General features: G+C 42.7%; 1 protein-coding gene across 1 annotated transcript in view; it reads right to left on the bottom strand.

Moving 5' to 3' along the window:
* Positions 1 to 20223, bottom strand: part of LOC119443046 (26S proteasome non-ATPase regulatory subunit 1) — a 64042-nt gene that overhangs the window by 40118 nt on the left and 3701 nt on the right. Inside the window, exons 6-15 of the mRNA XM_037708179.2 lie at positions 18923 to 19066; positions 16743 to 16811; positions 15052 to 15155; positions 13095 to 13169; positions 8028 to 8073; positions 7766 to 7879; positions 7521 to 7609; positions 5680 to 5758; positions 3699 to 3872; positions 1543 to 1603 (exon numbers count right to left, since the gene is read on the bottom strand). Of these exons, the coding sequence (XP_037564107.1) occupies positions 1543 to 1603; positions 3699 to 3872; positions 5680 to 5758; positions 7521 to 7609; positions 7766 to 7879; positions 8028 to 8073; positions 13095 to 13169; positions 15052 to 15155; positions 16743 to 16811; positions 18923 to 19066 (955 nt within the window). The remainder of the gene's footprint in view (positions 1 to 1542; positions 1604 to 3698; positions 3873 to 5679; positions 5759 to 7520; positions 7610 to 7765; positions 7880 to 8027; positions 8074 to 13094; positions 13170 to 15051; positions 15156 to 16742; positions 16812 to 18922; positions 19067 to 20223) is intronic.

Raw genomic sequence — 20223 nt, 5'->3', positions numbered from 1 at the left:
ACCATGTGGAAGTGAGCTGCCTAGCCCACATTGATGCAGATGCTGTGTAATCTACAAGTCTGCAAACAAATTTTTCATGTTGCTGGCATTGTAAAAGAGAAAAAATAATTATCTTTCTCTTAAAACTCGTTTCCTCAGAGTGCCCAATATTTGACATTTCTGTGACCCATCAGGCTTTGAAAAGCCGCTTGGCAACTGTCTTACAAAGAAAAATGCTGAACCAAGGGTGTACCACACTAATGATGCTCAATACATTGTCCATCATAATGCAAAGACAAATGAGTCAAATAGGCAGAACAATGGCCAAAAGTCCCCAAATGTTGATTAAATACAGTAGAACCCCGTTGATACGTTTTTCACGGGACTGTAAGAGCCGGGAAACAGGAAGCATTGAGAAATGGCAGTAGTGTTGAACTGCACACAATATTAGTATTATACATCTTACGTGTGAAAAAAAGTCAGTTTCGCCCGACAGCCGAAGTATCGATTGCGATAGCAAATTATTAGACAGCTATACACAGTAAGGATAGTAGTTTTATCACCTGTATAAACATGCAAACATTCGCTTATTAACTATATTAACAAGCATGGTGTCAGCGCCCACAAACAAACATGAACACATCACACTCGATGAGCACGTACACGCGCTGTCAAACGCTGGCGTGAGGAATTTAAGTGCAGCTGCAGAAGTGACCTTCGTGCTGTTGTCTATCGCTTCAACGCAAACTGAGCGCCGAGAACACACAGCACGCACAAAGCTACGAGCCGCTGACGCACTTACACTGCGTAGACTCTGCCCGCAAGGCAGATCGCTTTCAGGATACGGCCCGCTGCGACCGCGTGCCGCCGCGCAGTACGCAGTTAAGAGCACAAGGCTGCCCGCTATCCCTCCCCTCTCGCCGGTGCCTCGAGCACAACGAAAGAAGGCGCGCTTCCGCCCTGCTTTTCTTTCTTGCGCGCGCGAGATTTAGACGTGGTCGTCGGCTCCCCTCGCACTTTCACTTGCACATACAGCATACGGCGCACGGCGACGGCGTTATCGCCCTTGGACTTTATAAGGAACATCAATGAGCCAAAACCAATTTTAAGGCCGCAACGCATCATAGACACAATCTTTAGATAGCAAATACGGATCTCAAGGGCCATACTTTTGCTGGTGGAAACCGAAAATACGTCATAAGTGTCGCCCCTGGCACTTTTGGCGGCCAATGCCATCGTGAAGCAACCAAGCCAAGCGACATAAAAAGTCAAAATGGCTGCTCGGGCCGGCGCGGGGTGGCATTTCGCAACGTATGATGCGGGAGCGGTCCCATAGTTGCGACGTAACAGTGGGGTTACCAATGCATTGGGTTCTATGGGATCTGTGCTGGGACCGGCCGAAAACGACGTAACAGCCGGGAAAAAAACAGCATCCGGGAATGTAACAGCGGGCTTCTACTGTATTAATGCAAGTTCCAAAGTGAAAAAAAAGAAAAGAAAACTGTTAAGGGTTTGCACAATTCCCACAGGTTATACAAAAAGGAGTGACACACTGCCTCTTACCTTCCCTGTGCGTGCTCATTGCAGCAAGACCAAGGCCAAGGCTTCCTCCATGACGTACAATCTGCATGCACCAAAATCCTATGTCAATGGCCATAAGCACACACTGAGTTCTACAGAAATATGGAGAAAAAAGAAAACTGTAATTAGGACCACAATGATCAGCCAATGAGATTACCACCTAAGCGGTCCTCTCGTAGTGACAGCACTGGAATGTTTGATAAGCTTCAGAGCAGGAAAATATCTGATGATACCAACTAGCTTCGCTGCTGCCACAAAATGTAAATAAATTCCTTCATCTTGCGGAAATCATGTCCTGATCGCTGTTACACAGCAGCTAGGATGCATTATTAAAGAAAAGCGAACCAGAAATGCAGCCTATTGTAATCACCAACTGTCACTTGGACAAATAAATGCAATGTAATGCACAGCTAGCCACTGTCAAGAGGTGCGAGAAACAGGTGCACCAGCGATTGAAACCTGCATCGGCCAATAAGAGCCCGAGCGGCCGGCCCTTGTGCGCCCGTGTTGGCAATACAGTCAACAACCAACTTCCCGGACATGCCCAATAATTCAGACGCCTTCGCAGCCCCGCCACGTACCCCATAGAGTCAATGTATAAAAACGTCTGAAATTTCGAACGCAAAAAGCCTTCGCCATCCGATTTTCTGGACCTTTTGCTATGACCGCAGGTTCGAAACGGCATTAATTGCAGCCACCACCACCGCCATTTTTATTATCTCGCCTCTTCGAACCAGTGCTCTCGCACGCAGATCCGCTGGCAGCCGTAGCCACCACTGCGGCAACGCCAGGCCTAGCTACTTCTATATTTGCCACCAAGCTTCTTTCTGTTCGGTGCTGTGTTTTTCATTGAAACAATTCGCCGCTATTAGCAATGGCGCCGACTCCGCCTTCGACTCCGTAATCCTCGCCAATATCTTGGAAAGTCGGAAAGCACGGCGCGTTACATAACGCCGGTTTCCGAAGGTCAGATTCGCCTCAAGACAGCAGTGTTACACAAAGAAGCATATGCAAAGTATTGCGTGAAGCATATCAAGAGTGGAAAGGGGCAATTGTCACGGGACACAGTATGTATTCCTTAATTTATACACGCATACACCCGCTGCCTCCAAGCACAGTACGAGCTACGAGATGCCTAAGAAGTGTACTGGCAGGCGCCTTCATAGCTATTTCGGACGTGCCTGAGGAAATTTGTGCCCTTGGGGGCAGTAAAAGGCATGCATTCGTTTTTTTGGACTGCCCGATTTTTCGGATGTTTTCGCGGCCCCTAAGGAGTCCAAAAATCGGACGTTGACTGTAATGAATTTTGATGCTAGTTTCTTTACATTTTAAGCTAGTGACTTATGCCTTTATTTTTGCAGAAAGAAACAAGGCCCTGCTGGTATCTGAAGCTGTGACCTCTCCTTTTTATGGTGGTGTCAAGATGGTGGTGCTCCGTCAACAGAAAGACGCGTGATTCTCGGTGCAATGGCCCTTTGCAAAGCCCAATTTTTTACCCAATTTTTGTCACCAACGCACAAGAAAGACACTAATTTCTTTACTTCTACTGTATGTTTTTAATATTGTCATGTGACTATAACAATATCCCCGTAACAATATTTTCCCACATGATATAACCTGAGGACCGTGACCCGTGATCTGAGGATCACGGAAAAAGAAAAAAAGAATTGCAATTTTAACCAAATCGCTTGTTTTAAGTACTTTTGTTTCATTTAACACGTTATTTATATTGATGGATATTTGTTTTTTCATGTTTACCTGCTAACAATGTATAATTTCTTTGTACTCCTTTCTTTTTGCCAATTCCCTATATCCTCCCCTCACGCAATCGTCCTTCGGGAGACTGTGAGGTAACTGAATAAATAAATAATAAATAAATAAATAAATAAATAAATAAATAAATAAATAAATAAATAAATAAATAAATAAATAAATAAATAAATAGACAATAACTACTGTGTCCCCCTCCAAAGGGATGGGCAGTCAACCAGAGTAGTGGAAAATCAACTGAATTTGTTGGCAGCATTTAACCCGCCGTGCACCTTTGCCACCCTGTGAAGGGCCAAAGCGCAGTACAGGCATTTGTGCTGCATGAGCATTTGTGCTGTAGGGTACATGTGAACTGAGGAGAGACTGACCTCATTGGTGGCATCTCTGAGCTGTGAGAGTAGATAATCTGTGATGGAGGCACCATGGTTGGCATGAATCAGACCCAGAGCATACAGCCCACCACCCTCCGTGTACCCGCTGCCAGGGCCTGACTCCTTGGGCAGGTATGATGACATGAGGTGTAGGGCCTCCTTCTCATGACCCTGCATCAACAATAACAAAACATCTCTTGTACGCAGTAACCAGAAACATGCACCAAGGATGCACAGCAACATATTGTACGCATTTTTGCAAGTTAACCTGACTAGGTACTGTGGAACCCAGATTATGAGACTTTGAGAGGAGCACGCAAAACCGTTGTATAATCAGGGTGTCGTATAATCGAAAACCTATGAATATAAGCAGTGATGCTCATTCGTGCCCAAAAAACAGGTACAGACACCGCCTTAATAAGCCCGCCGCATAAACCTGCACTGCTCCAAGGAAGGTAGATTAAATTATTTAAAATATATACGATAATTATTCGATTGCGACAATACTTTTTTTTCACGATTTTCGTTGCTTGAACTCGACCCTCGCATTACACTGAAATAAAGGCGAAATTGACCGTTTTAAAATAAATATTCTAAATCCCGCGATTTTTAGCGATACGTTGGCAACTTATAACGTCACGTCGCAGTCCAGTCCATAGACAAGTCGACCGAAGTCAGAACTTGTTTTTGGTTGAAACAGATGCTGTTCTCACTGTGCTTGTGACTGGTTGTGATGCTACAATGCCCTACGGCCTTTTGCGGTTTGATTCTTTTCTTTTTACTCTATTCCTTCGCGAGCGACATTATGGTGACGCAGCTCATTCGGTATGAAGGCCGCTTCGAGAGACGAGCAGTTTCGATGGCCGAGGTGCTGGGAAAGTCCCCCGTAACTCAGTGTCTCGACTGCAACAAGTCAACCATTTGCGGATGGTGGGACTAGCGGCAGGCCCTCTTTAAATGCGAAGCCAGTCAGAAATGCTCTGTGGAACTTGAAGTGACCTGGTACTGACCTCAAATGAAATGGTTGTGGGGTCTCTTAAGACGTACTTCTAACTCAAACCAGCTCGACGACACTGAAGATGACTCGATTCTCGGGCGAAACACTATTGGAAATAGTTTCACTTTCGCGAGACTCTGCTCATCCCAGCATCCAACACCTCGTAGTATACGGCCGACAGCTCTCTTGACGCTGATGGCAAGCTTAGGACAATGTTGTAAACACTTGTGCCGAGTCACGCGACAGCGTCATAAACACTTTTAGTGCCAAGTCACGTGAAATTTCACGAAAGAGAAACTATCTACGAAAGTGATCGCCCGAGAATACCGCCCAAGGAAAGCTCTGTCGTATCCTCTTCAGACGACGTCGATGACGAGTGAAGAAAACTAGTTTACGACTTGCAATTCAATGAATAAAGATACCATTTCTTGTTCCGCTCATCTTGCATTACATTCACGGTGTTATTTTTTATTTCGTCTGACTGGAAAGTCACCCCTCGTATTACAATCGTGGTTGCATTACATTCAGGTAAATACGGTATTGCACACCCGTTATCAGCCGGCTACAGTGTGCTTACGTGCCAGCCTGTGTCTGCTAAAGGCTTTTCTTTATTTTTCTTTATCTTTCCCCCCTACCCCGGACAGTACCAGAGAGGCGTCGTATAAAGTGGGGTCATCGTAAAATTGTGTAGCCTAATCGTGGTTTTTAATGCATTATTTCTATGGGGGTTGTGCCAGGACCAAACCAATTCATCATAAAATGCGGGACGTATAATCGAGGTACCACTGTACTACTGTACTTTGGTGATGAAATAGAGAAGCAGAATGGAAGTTCACAACACGCTTTCATTCAAGACCAATGACATACTATTTGAATGTTTGCTTGGGGTTTATGACTAGATTTTCCTCTAAAGATAAAGAGGGACAAGTGCTGATGAAGCATGCAACAGAGAATCATGCAGCCTAGGCAGAGGGCCCCTACCTTGTGTATGACGCCGAGGCTGGCTGTGGCTGTGAACTTGGCCCAGTTGGTGGCACGAGCGAGCCACTCCAAATTGTCCCTGCATAACAAGACAGTCTTCACTGACATGTGTTAAATGCAACTGCATTTACAACAGCCATAATTTGTCAGTTCTGTGTCATAATAGCCATGTCTGAATGCACAAAGTAAAAAAAAACTAAATTCTTGTTACTTAGACCATTGTTAACATTGAAAATCCAACAATCCGAATTGCCTGCCCTGTCCCGCAAATACATACATTATTTTATGGCACAAATGGTTAGTACATTTGTGCGCCAAGACTGCTGAAAGACATGCCAAATGCATGAATAAACAGTGATGCCAACGATGCCAATATCTTGCATTTCCTGCCATTGTGAGCAGCCACCTTGGCATAATCTCAAAAGTTGTTTCCATAGCTTCAAAGTCTCCACTGTCAGCTTCTTCTCCAAAGGGAGGAGCACAGACATAGAACAATGGTGTCAGTATATGCACTGAGAAGCTACACATGTGCCTGAAGTGCTGGCTCCGATCAAAAGACGAATGCTTATCTCAACACCTAGTGAATACGGTCACTTACTTAATCTTTCTCATCTACATCAATGACTTGCCGGACAACATATCTTGTATGCACATATTTGCTGATGATAGTATTATTTACCACACAATTTACAACAATAGTGATCATCTCAACCTTCAACAGGTCCTTGAACGTATTGGTGAGTGGTGTAAGACCTGATAATTGACATTATTATTTATTTTATTTATTTACAGAATACGGCAGGCCAACATGTGGCCCAGGCAGGAGAGAATTCGTTCATACAGAAATGAAATTAAATACGTTCAAATAAAAAGAATACATGCGAAATATGAAAGACATTAAAAAAGACATTCTACAAGCATACAAAGCAAGGGATTGAATTGAAAGGTGAGAAATATTTGCAATACCAGTTTATACAGTTTTTTTTTTTTTTTTCAGGCCTAACGCAGCGAAAATAGACAAGTAAGTGATCTCTCTCTCATGCGCCGGCTAACACGCATGAAAGTACTCCTACGTTTATTTGAAATGCAGTTTTTCAATGGCATGTGCTATGTTATTGGACAGGAATACATCGGCCGGCAGAGAGTTCCCATCATTTATTTTTCTAGGAAAAAAGGAATACTTAAAGCAATTTGTGCGTGCGAAAATAGGGGTTATCTTGTCGGGGTGATGATTTCTGGTAGGTCTAGCTGGCAGCGGCTGGCGACATGGTGAATGATCAAGTTGTAGTTACCATTTCCAAAGGCGGAAAAGCAATGTTAGACATGCTACCTTTCTACGGGATTCTAGGGAGGCAGTTTCCAAGTGCAAACTAATCACCTTTAGCCATAAACCTCATAACTCTAGCGGCCTATACAAAATTTGTAACAACATTGTGGAACGTACTATGCAGTACGAGTACCTAGGCACAAACCTTACCCCGAATCATTCATTTGTCAGTTGTCTTTATTCTCTGTTAGCACTGTTGCCGCTGGGTGAAAATTGCTATTTTGTTCGTTGTTGCCGTTTCATTTTTGTTTTTCAACTTTGAATGTCATTGTTACTACCTTGCTTTTATAGTGTATCTTTGAATTTCTTGGGTTCATTCGCATCTTTTTGCACTAATCAGTTTTACATTGTTAAGGTGTAATTGTATTCTAATTTTTATGCATGTATTTACTGTACCACTGCACCCTTACACAATTCCCCACAAGGCTTTGTAAGGTACTTATAAATAAATAAATCTATAACTAGCCAAAATACACACAGGCATAACCAAAATTGGTCAAAAGCGAAGACTCACCTTAGGAAGAGGTCACTAGTAGTGCCACAGTGCATCAGAGAGTTGGCAATCACTGTGGCCGTATGGCAGACCGAATTCCGCACAGCATCCTGCATTCGTGAGCAAGCAACAGTCAAGACCACTGATCAAGCTATGCATCGAGTAAATACTGTGTGTTCTGATACCTAGTGCACCTTCAACATGGCTGCACAAATCTCTTTGCAGAATGTAAGCAGGTAAACAACATAAGAAAGAAGGTGAGCCACCTTGGTCTGCTTGAGGATGAGCAGGTCAGTATGGTTGCTGCGGATAAGGAACTGCAGATGCAAGCCGATGGTGACCTCTCCGCTGAGGATGGTGGCTAATTTGTCCATCTTTTCCTGCACCAAGGCAATGTTGCCAAGAAAGAGAGGGGCACAATACTTGTTTACTCCATAAAGGGCTGCCAAATGTACCACCACTGGGATCCAAGATCCCTGGCTAGCATATAACAGGCAGGTGGAATAAATGCCCCGCCAGTGCACTCACCTTGTCATCATTGTCAGCAGGCTGGTCCATCGCTGCTGGTTCTGTGCTGCAAAGATAATTATTGCATGATGCTTTCCAAAGAGACACTAGAGGCAAATGGTAAATCATACTGATGTTGTAAAGGTGTCCAAAGCATCGCTTTTGCCAAGATAGCTTTCGTAAGCTAGAAAATTATGTATATGTGTTACAGAATTGGGCATTACATTGCGAAAATATAGGCTCCCATGACATACACCAATTTTAGTTAACCAGTGGTAATAAAAACAAGCCATATTATGTTGCATTTCAGCAGAAGAAAAACTTAATAAAATAAGTATAGGCAATCAAATTCTGCTGCAGAAGTCACTGACACTACACATATCCAAAAATACTCTTTCAGTGCTATTTATGGGAATGTGGTGCCCTCTCTGCATTGCGTTTGAGACTGCTAGCACAGCTTAGTGTACTAACGTACCAACACCTTGTTCAATACAGCCAGTTTGATATAACTGCAGAACTGTGGAGCCCTTTCATTAATAGTTCCTCTGTAACTAAGTCACCTCATGGCATAAAAGTATGCTTACACCATTTGCAGCGAGAATCACTTTAAGCAAAGTTTTCCTTCCTGGTTGCAAACAATGCTCCTCTTGGTTAGTAACCATTTACAAGTACAGTCAATGTCCGATTTTTCGGACTGCCAAGGGGCCAGCGAAAATGTCAGAAAAATCGGGCAGTCCGGAAAAAATGACTGCATGCCTTTTGCTACCCCCATGGGTTCAAATTGCCACAGGTACGTCCGAAATAGCTATGAAGGCCTGCCAGTACACTTCTTAGGCGTCCCGTAGCTCTTACTGTGCTTGGAGGCGGCGGGTGCACACGTGCATAATTAAGGAATACATACTGTGTCCCGTGACAATTGTCCCTTCCCACTCCTGATATGCTTCACCACAATACTTTGCGCATGCTTCACAGTGCAACACTGCTGTCTTGAGGCGAAGTTGACTATCGGAAACCGACATTATGCAATGCACCGTGCTTTCCGACTTTCCAAGACATTGGCGAGGATTACAAAGGCGGAGTCGGCGCCATTGCTAATAGAAAGCTTAGTTATCTTAACGGGGCCGAATTTTGCGAAAGCTGAGCGACAGATGCGTAGGCCATTGATGTGAGCGTTTTGAGTCTTACTTATTATTTAGAATTCATCCGGCTATCTTGCTAGCGCGAATTCATGTGTACAAGTCTGTTCTGTTGATTACACATGCATATTTTATAATGTTTTTCATGTTTCGTCACATGTGTGTATAAAGCCACTCGACTTCCTAATGTTAAAACCAGTTGAAAGTTTGCGTTTATGTCTGTCATTTATAGTCCTTGTCTCAAATCGTGCGCAAATCACGTTTATCACGTCAACACTGACAGCACAGCTCTCGTCAACACGGACCACCTTTTAACACAAGCAGACAGGGTCCCTTAAAAGGACCCTGAAACGATTTTGACGATATTGTACAAACGTATCGAGTTGTTAGAGTAGGTATTTCTGATCATTAATTGACACATCTAAGCGCTCCATGTAAAGCGTGTAATTTATTATAAGGTTTTAAAAAGGTACATCGCTAGCGATCGCAGCACGCCAATCTGCTGAGTTTTGTGACCAAGTGACGCGATTTGACCATAACACATCACTGGGCCAGCTATCCAATTGGCTGCCCAGGGCGCGTCATCAATAATTTTTCCAACATTATGATGAACAAATGTTGTTCGTGATAGTTTAGATGTTAGTTAATTTGCTTCTATAAAAAGAAAGTAACAAAATTAGAATGCACAAGGACATGTACCACTACATTAAAAACACTTCCGGCCCACAGCAAGTGTCGTCTGCTTGTGTTAAAACATGCTCCGTGTTGACGAGAGCTGCGCGGTCAGTGTTGGTCTTCTTTCTTTTTGCGAACACCATGGTTCACCCTTGTTGCATTGTGGGCTGCAAACGTAGCAATCAGCGACATGTCAAGCTGCGACATTGTGTCCTGCTGCAAGGCAGCAGACGAGCAGAGTGGCTGCAGTGCATCAGACTGTCGGTATCCAAACGGCGCCAGCATCTACGCGTTTGCGGCCGTCAGTTCACGTCGAAAGATTGCCACAATAGAGTTTAGCGTGTCCAGTATTCAGGTAAACGCAAGTGCAAGTGTTCTCGCCGTTTTACCACATTTTACGTGATGAACAGGAGGCGCAAACGTGAACTGCTTGCACGGTGCCAGCCACCTGGCGGCACAAATCTCAACCAAATGCACAGCTAATATAGCAGTAACCAAGTTTTTTCTACTTTGCTGCTGGCTCAAATTTTTGGCAGGAACGTAATCTTGAACACGCTATCTTTTTACATGTTTATAATGTTTTACACTTGGTTACAAGAATATTATCTCTGTATTTGGCTGGTTAAGCTCTGCGCCACCAGATGGCTGGACCGTGCATGCCAATCAGGCCGCTCACGTACACGTCTACGAAGCTCCTTCATCACAGCGGTATCGAGGGGCTTTAGTTTACGCCTCTGCACTATCCATCAAAACACCCAGCTCGCGTGTGCAGAATACTGGACACGCTCAACGCTGCGACAGAACGCTCGCAACGCACACTGCTTGATCGCTCTCGCTGGGGATCGACGGCCGGGCTACGCTGCCGTAGGCGGGCGGCTAGCGGAGAGGTTGGAAAGCCTTCGCGCGCTGGCTCCAAGACAACTGGAAGTAGATGACAAACCGTCGCAACATGACATAGAGCCAGCGAAGGCGCAGCGTAGCCCCAATCACTTGGCAAACGAATTGAGGAGGAAATGCATGGCTAGGGAGAAGGGTAACTTGTAATAGTCCGTAGCTCTCTTAATATGAGACGCTTCACTTCAATTGTGACGCAAATGTTTTACTGTAGCAGTACCCTACGCGCCTACAAAATTTGTCCGAACCGTTTCAGGGACCCTTTAACTACTAGTTTATTCACTGGCTAAAATGCATATGCATACACTGTGCAGATACAACTCATCAAGAAATCACAATGGCCTGAGAACCAATTTTCATGGTACCCGTTTCTTTAGTGCAACAGAAAACTTACTGGTCTGAATTTCCGATTATGCAGTAGCAACGCTGAAAACGCCATGAAACATTTTTTTATCTGAATTCTTCTGTTTGTTTTGAGGATGTAGTCGTCCTTAAGAAACATGCTGGAAACAGTGATAGGTGAGTGCAATAGCCATTATACGCCAGCATTGATGGGAAGCGGTCAAGTGCGGCTGTAGCTGTAAGAAAGTAATGCTTTGTTTATCAAGCCGAAGTTCCTGCAGTTCATGTTTTGATGAAGCGTCGAATTAGTTTACAATAATAAGCGGTGTCCCAATCTACACCCCAGCGATGGCTCCGCCTCCAAGTAAAACAAGCTGATATTGAGGGACATGCTTTTGCTGGCTGCAAGCGCCAGACTTTTTTTCTTAGCCAAGTCAAGCTAAGTGGTAGGATATGCCAGTAGTGCTATTATTGCAGTGCTGGCACCCATTCATGGCACAATTTCTCGATGGCATTTTGTATCTTACAGAGACCACAGAACTCTGGTACTAACTCACAAACTCGTGCGCATACAACAGCCCTCATGTGTGCCATGCATTAAACAGCTCTGCCTGCTCTGCCGCTCCACTCGTTACCGCGAAGAAAGCACTGCTCGTTAGCGTGCACGTGTTTTAGTTCATAATACGCATAGAATAATGTGCCGAAGCCGACTAATAAACGCACTGCAATTTTAAGCAATAAGCATGCCGCACTTAATAACAGCAGACTTACGTACAGTAATCTCGCATACTACATCCGAAGTACCAAGACTTCACCGCCAGTGCATGCCACTTATTGGTTTTTTAGACTTTCGTTGCCAATTTAAAATTATAATTTCTACTTAAATCGCGAACAGTGTGCTGAATTCTATCACTATAAATCATGGTCGTTTCATTTCCATCAACATCTCACAACACATTCTGGCCAGTTGTCAGTCCCTCTAAAAAAAAAATTGGGAGTGTCGCCCAAAGTGCCAAGCACTGACAGTGATAGCAAGGTTTAGCGTTTCACTTGAACTCGTCGGACGATGTTCCGAATACACAGTCCAACTAAGGCGAATGCGACATATGCGGGTGCGACAATACTTCTGGCACCCTTAAAAGCTCTTGCACTCCACGTACAGGCACCACAACGTTTGAGCACTAATATTGTTTTGCACTTTAAATATTTATTAGTCTGAGAAGATTTAACATAAAAGCCATAGACTGTGAATGGTATGTTTCATTAACTTTGTTTGCAAGCTGCCATTGTAAAAAATTCTGAGGAATAATTCATACGAGACACGATTAAAGCAACTTTTTTGGTTGAATAGTATAGCATCAACCTAGCATATACGGCATGCATAAACATATAGCATACATATACCTAATATGCAGAACCTCACAGGAACGCCGACCGCAAAATTCACCCGGAGTCTCCATAGAATTGCTATATTGCAACAAAAATGTATTTGCTACTGAAAGATAATTAACATATCTCTAATAGCTGCAGTGTTTCTTTTTCTTACATATAAAGCTTCCAATGTTTCCCCCACATTATTAAATGCGTTTTTGCCTAGAATACATCTGATCAAACTGTGCCTTACAGTTGCTGGTACTGGCAATGCACAGGCAAGTGCACATTTTTCTATTTCGGTTTCGGTATAGGAAAGTCATGCTCCTATGCCCAGACACTAACACACCATCCAGCAGGGTTTATGTAGGTCTGCACCACAAACTGAAGCCATGTTAAAATATTTTTCACTCCTTTCAATGTCATGTGCCCTTTGGCTTTCATGAATGTGAGGGAGCCATTGTTCAGAATGTGACATTCGGGTACCATCAGCCTTTTTTGCAGCTGGAACAAAAACAAAATGTTTTCCCCAGCCTTGACATATTTGCATTTGGAGCAGCATTCCAGGCTAACCCCTCCAGTACACATTAAACTCCCTCTCACAATCACCTCACAGGCAGCTGTGCTAGTTTTGAAGCAGTACACCGAACAGCAACCACCAGAAACTCACTTTGTCTCCTGTGCATTTTCGGTTGCCTCTACAGCCTCTGCTGGTGCAGTTGTTTCCGATGCTGCTGTTGCTGCCCTGCAAGCAAAAACATACACACATTGCTAACACCATTTTCTTTGCCACTTGCGATGTTACAACCACTGATTACTGGCCAGCTAGGGACAACACCACATAGCTCACGGCAAACCACATTGAGAGCGCTTTCATGAATTTTGCTGGTCACAATACTTTCACGTAATGCTATAGGTGTACATCATACTGTGACGTTGCAGTGATGGTGAAGAACCAAACACCACCAAAAGTGTGAGTCGAGAATCGCTCTTTATTAGGTGAAACTGCGTGCGGAAAGATGACCAACACTCGAATCACAATAGCAGTGAGCACAGTAGTCGAATCTATTTGGATTGTGCACATAATATGATTAGAAAAGAATGTTTTGCTATATAATTGGTAACAGCATTCAAGAAATTCTGGATACAGTAGACGCATCTTGTGCCGAGCGATAACTCGATAGCAGTGATAAGCCGTAGAAAAACAATCACCAAATAGAAGTAAAACAACATACGAGCGACAATATGCACTCACTGATGTATATGTCACCAAAGGAAAATAAAGAAAACAGAAACCCAAGTTGTAGGCTAAATACAGTGGGAACCTAACTTCCAACCTCGGAGTGAAATCTGCAGTGCACTACCGACCCAAGGGAGTTGCAACTGTGGCTGTACATTCTTTCAGTTATATCATAATTATATTTTAGAAACATAGCCATTGAAAACAAGTTAGCTAGCGCCATTGACACCCAACTGGCAAGTGTGGAACATCCTTCAAAAGCATTTCCCAATTTATTTTAATTTTTTATGTTAAAGATACACACAATAATTTTAAAGGGACGTTAATTAAAGGAAAATATTAAGCCAAGTTAGATCGATAGATTATTTGCCTAGAAGTGTGTCATAGTCTTCTGTGTGCGAATATATGACTTTCTTGAGTAGAAAATTCCCACCAAGGGTCCCATTGCTATGCAACAATTCAAACAGTCTGGCTCAAATCGGACGAGTTGACATAATCCCCACAAGACCTCCCTCTCTGCAGCTCTTTGTGAATCAGCCAGTGCTGACATCACATGAGAGTTAACACAGCCCGAAATAGGTGGCGCAACTCTAGATTTTCCATTCTTGCCACTTTCTTGCTTACATAAACTCTGTTCTCGCTATAATGACGAATTCATTATTAAATAAGCCTAATCTTTCAATCTGGCTCGAATTGATATTTGCCTTTAAGGTAAATTTTAATTAATACTCCAATGTATAAAACATACAGGCACACACTTTACATTCCTTTGTTTTGAACTGTTAGCTTTATAGACTGTTACCGTTTCTCATTTCTGACTTTCCATGCCTGTCACATGCTCAACACACAGCTATGTCCTACAATCATAGCAGATGCCCATCAAACAAATGGGCGATTTAATTTGTGACCAGACACACCAGTGTTTTCTCCTGGTGCAGCTTTTGCAGCAAGTGCAACAAGCAACACATGGCACACCTGTACCAACAAAAACACATGCACATCAAGGGTTTGTCTCAGAATGAGCTTTGTTCTTGCTGTAAAGCCGACTGCTGCCGAGCTCAAATGCTCTCGACACCTAAGAAGTTTAAAGTGACCGTGGTCGTCTAAGTTTATTTAGCTGAACTCTTCCTGTTCCTAGAAGAAACACTTCCTGTGGTAATGGTAGCCAGCCAACTGTCAACACTGTTTTAAACAGCCACTTGGGATGCCTTGACTGGTCAAATCTTCCCAACAGCCCTTTTCTGGCTTTGAGTAAAGCTGTCCACTGCATTGCCAGGATTGGCATTAGAAGTGGCATATCTCAATGTATTTCCTGCAATAGAAAATGCACTGCCGGAAGTCTCTGATTAAAAGCCCACTCCAAGCTCTAAGTGAAAATGCCACTTGCCCGGCACCCAAGGTGCGCAGTGCCTGAAGTACGCGTGTCAGGAATTGCTGGGTGGCACTTTCGTAGAGGTCGAATGCAATCTGGTATGCCATCAGTGTCGACTCCTGCAGAAGGAGAGGGATGGTCAACAATAAATTAGCATAAAATGCTCACCGCACCATTAATACTGGTCAGCACTCAATGAAAGAATACCCTGGTGAAAACAAGGCACTGTATAAGTGGCAGTAACCCACCACACAACTAGTTGTTATTCAGGCCTTGAAACACAAGTGACACTTTACAGCTGGAGGGAAAACAAAGCCCAACTGCACAGATAGTTTGGTGCACATAGCTTGAAAGAGGAGTGTGCCACAAGTGTTCAAAGGGACCAAGGACCACACACATATGTAATATAGCAAACTCATCAGACTGAATGTGAACGAGACTCAAAAATAAGGGAGAGAGACAGTATTAATGCAAAAGCGTTATATGCCCCATTTTGTGAAAATCTGGCGGTGTCGGCGTGACCGAAAGATGGTACCAAAAATGGCCGATGCCGCAAAGAGTAAAAACAGGTCAAAAAATGCTTGGATTGACGTCACATTTCTCAGAGAGGTTATTGTACACAAACGAAATTAATGGCTTTGAAAAGGAAATTTTTTATATGCTCATGGATTTCAAGGTATTTTCTCATGTTTGGACCGTTTTAGAACAGAAAGATCTCAAAACATTTTAAGTTGAGCCTTTCGTTCATTAGGAATGCAATGTATTTTATATTGATTGGCAATTAACTAGATGCTGCGAATAGAGCATATAAATTTTTGAAAGCTGGTGCACATACTTCTAAGTGCTGTGCTTGGCATAGATTAGCAAAAGCTTTCGAGATCACAGTTCCACTCTCTCACAGTGAGCAGTGAACTTATTCAACATGCACTAAAATAAAGAGGTCACACATGACAGCACATGAATTTTCATGTGCTGTCTTACTAGCAGTCAACCTATATATGAATTTTTTCTCTTTACCCTCATGCGACTCCACACCTGAGGATACAACTTACATTTGTGAACATGCAAGTAGATACTGGTAACTTAAACTGCAAGCAATGTAGTCCACTTTCCCCAAATTGCTCCCCTAACATCACATTATGCCCAACAGATGCAACAAATGCATTTTACCATAAAATGAATCTTAACTACTTCTCGACACTTGTTCTGTTGCAGCAGTTTTTAACAAACATCAATGGTAGCAGCAAGGAAATATCTTTAGGGGGATCACATTCATAGGAAATTACAATAATTTTACCACAGCACAGGCATAGGCTAGCAAATTCACTCATGACCTGCGAGTCTCGTGACCTCATGACCTGCGAGTCATGACCTGCGAATCGACCTGCGAGTGAGTCAGGCAGAGTAGAATTTCTGTGAGTCTAAGTCTGAGTGAAGCCAGCTGAGTGAAGTTTCAATGAGTTTGAGTGAGCCTTAAGCAAGAAATATATTTTGAGAGTGAATCTGAGTGAGTGCCATTAATTTTGCCAGCCTATGGTCCCTGGGCTACTATATGTCACAGCCTCAAGACGTTTTGTGAGAGCATACCTTTATTTTACAAGTCTTTTACAAAAGCCATGGTTGCCAGTGACTATGAATCACCACATGATACTGTGTGACAGTGCTGCAATGCAGACTTGTGAAATGCACCTTGCACACACACTCACCTTCTTGGCTTTAAGGAGCTGCAGAAGCACATCTGCCACTGACTGTGCGTCATCCAAGAAGATGAGGCACTGCAAAACAATGCGGACACACTCACAGTAAGCCGCATTAGCATAAATGACAAGAAAGAAAAGTGTTGCCCTGTCTGTCTCCTCCTCTGAAGGACTAGCTCTTCATGTGGAGTCTGAGTAGCCGGTGCAGCAGGAGTGGCGGGACCCATTAACAAAATACAATTTGCTATTCTTACTAATGTATATTTGGACACGAGTCTTGCCCCTAACTTTAGTCTTGCCCCTAACTTTATCCTTTCTTGACCAAGTCTGCTAATTATACAACGTTGCTCAGTCTTTTTTGCACTCAACTCAAATATTAAATTAGTTTCTACAGGGTGTTTCAGCTAACTTGGGCCAAGTATTAAAAAAAAAAACATAGGCGCTATGCATGTCGAATATTCACAGTATTATTCTGAGCCATATGGAGCACGTCATGATATTTTTTCCAATCCGCCAAGCTTGGTAATTAACAAAGATTGCTTAATTAACTTTTTAAATGGTAACTCTAGCGAGAAATATTCAATACAAATGTTAACTGCCCTGTTCATTTAATGTTTTTCCAGCCTTTCTTTAATGTGTGCAAAATTTTTAAAATACCACGTGACTGCCGGCTAACGTGCCGTGCTTTCAGTGCCCTCCAATGTAAGTTCAACGAATTAGCAAACATTGATTGATTGAACAGGCTGTCAGTGACTGCGATCATGGTTTTTATCTCCGTCACCTTCTCCCACTCCATCGCATTTCTTCATTCGTCCGAAAAGAAAAATCCCTACACTGTGTCAAATGCTGCCTTCGGTCCCGTATCGCATTTGCACGTGGTGGCCGTTTTTTCGTTGAAGACCTTTTTTTCTTAATACGATACGCCCCTTTTGTCACTTAATGTCCATCGCAGTCACCGACAGCCTGTTCAATCGATCTCTGTGCGTGGAGCAGCCTTTGCTAATTCGTTGATCTTACATTTAAGGGCACCAAAAGCATGGCATGGCGCGTGAGCCGGCAGTCACGTGGTATTTTTTAAAATTTCGCGCACTTTAATGAAAGGCCGGAAAAACATTAAACAGGGCAGTTGTCTTAGCACAGATTAAATAATTCGATGTTCTCGAACAAGCGCTACAACTTTTGCATTGAATATTTTTTTCGAGCGTTAGTATTTAAATAGTTAATTAAGCAATCTTTGTTAATTACCGAGCTTGGCGGATTGGAAGAAATATCATGACGTGCTCCATACGGCTTAGAAAAATACTGTGAAATTTCGACATGCGTAGCACCTTTGTTTGTTTCATGACGTGCTCCATACAGCTTAGAAAAATACTGTGAAATTTCGACATGCGTAGCACCTATGCTTGTTTCTTTAATAGCTGAAACACTCTGTATGTAGGCCAATTATTTCTCAAAATACTTAAATGTCGCGCATGCAGTCACAATTGAAAAAATACTGGCTATAAAGATTTTCTTTTTTTTTTTTTAAGCAGAACTAGCTAGCCTATACAATAAAGAATGCAATGTTGAAAGCAGTTCGGTAAAATACTTTCTGCTTGAAACCAAAACTAAAAATTCGTTTAACACGGCAGATACCACAGACAGTTTCCTACGTACAATTTCTTTAACTTATGTTCTTTAATGCTGCCATATTGAGACCATAAAATTAAACGGAATCCTAAGCATAAGAAAATGGCAACAAAAGAATTAAGGAACTCATTTTTAATGGCTAAGAACGAAATTACCTATGCAAATATACTTGCATTGTTAAGTGCGGTCATTAGTCAGCTTAGATATGAAGCTATCATTTAGTCAATGAAGGATGATATCACAATTTTTAAGACACTTGTACTAGCTGGAGCTGCTAGAAACAGATTCTATTTATTACAACAAAATTTCAATGGCTATGATATTTTTTGCAGGTTTTCTTTAATTAAAATGTTTTTCTGCATGGACACAAAATATTCCCTTAACTGCATGGTGTATCATATATGATATGCAACAATTTCTGCTCATAATATCTCAACAGTGCGCTTTTTTTTTTTTTAGAAATGTGAGGTTTGTTAGAGAATTTTGCACAAAAAAATAAGAATTCACACAGTAAGGGGTTAAATTTGGCACACAACTACTGGCACAATAGTCCAACATACCTGGCACATGTTGACATAGTCTGGTGTGGCAAGACCCTTGTAGAGTCGAACCAAGGTGCGCAACACCTCATCCTGGAAGGCCCGATTTTGGACGAGTGTCATGGCCACATTGGCACTGTAGGCCAGCATTCCAGGAACTTCTTTCTGAGAATGCAATAAGCAAAGGCATCCATTATGTGCTCATGCTAATTCTATTTGCTATAGCTTATTTGTGTTCTTATATCTAGTGACTTATAACCAAGCAATGCCAGTAATAATGTTCATATCTGCATTGATGTGTTTCCAGGTGTCACATAAGGATACAACGCTGGCAATGAGTGGACAACAACATGTGGATGAACACATTGTAGCAGGTGTGTGTGTGTGTGTTTTTTTGTCTTCCTTGTTGCCCAAGGCTGTCTGTAGCTCCTACAGTGCTGCAGAAAACCAGTAGGGTGGGCTAAAGGGAGCCTCTAACAGTACATGTGACGCTGCTGCTTGCAGATGTACAAAGTGTGGCTGATCACACTGAGTGCACAAACTCATCCATGTGACGCTGTTTTTCAGAGCACCACAGCTGTAGAGTAAAATGCCAGCAAACCACATTCAGTTACACATAGTTTTATCAGTGAAAGGGATGCTGAAAAGGTTTTAGAATTGGAAGCTTTACGGTGGTCTGGAAGGCTGTTACAGTATCCATTCAACTCCTGAAGTTATTTTCTTGACTGTGTGCATAGCAGCGCTGCTATCACCGTTTAAATTTTCATCGAAGCTCAGTCCCTCTCACACACCACGCAGAGGGGCAAAAAAGCAGGTGCGAAGATGACATCAACATAACGGTCACGCGAGTGCTCTATTCGAATCAACCGCCTCGCCGATACCCGTGATGACGTCATGATCATCTTCATCATCAGAGCATGTTAACCAACTCGGTGCCCCTCCCGCAGACGCCGCTGCTCGTTTTTGCTAAATTAAAGTGACTTGCGGTGACTTGTAGCCTGTTAAAATATTATTTTGATATTCAGGGAGTGAAAAGTATAATAATTCCCTGAAAGCCATTTTTTTTAAGTGCTTCAGCTTCCCTTTAAATCTGACATTTGAAGATCCTCAACATAATAGAATTGAACACACCGTTTTTGTCTCAATTGCCCTAAATTGTAAAATATAAGCACCGGTTTCAGCTACATGTTAAAACTTGTTTGAGGAAGCTGAAACATCTCTGACCTTTTTAATTCTAGCCATTTTTGTTGGTTTTTCTTGCAATATGAATACCTTCCCAACCAGACAAGGAGTCATCCAGTAGTCAATTTTATTTAATTACA

Source organism: Dermacentor silvarum, chromosome 2 (assembly GCF_013339745.2).
Source record: "Dermacentor silvarum isolate Dsil-2018 chromosome 2, BIME_Dsil_1.4, whole genome shotgun sequence".
Lineage (NCBI taxonomy): Eukaryota > Metazoa > Arthropoda > Arachnida > Ixodida > Ixodidae > Dermacentor > Dermacentor silvarum.
Note: the sequence above shows the minus strand (reverse complement) of the source record. Positions and strands in the feature narration are given on the sequence as shown.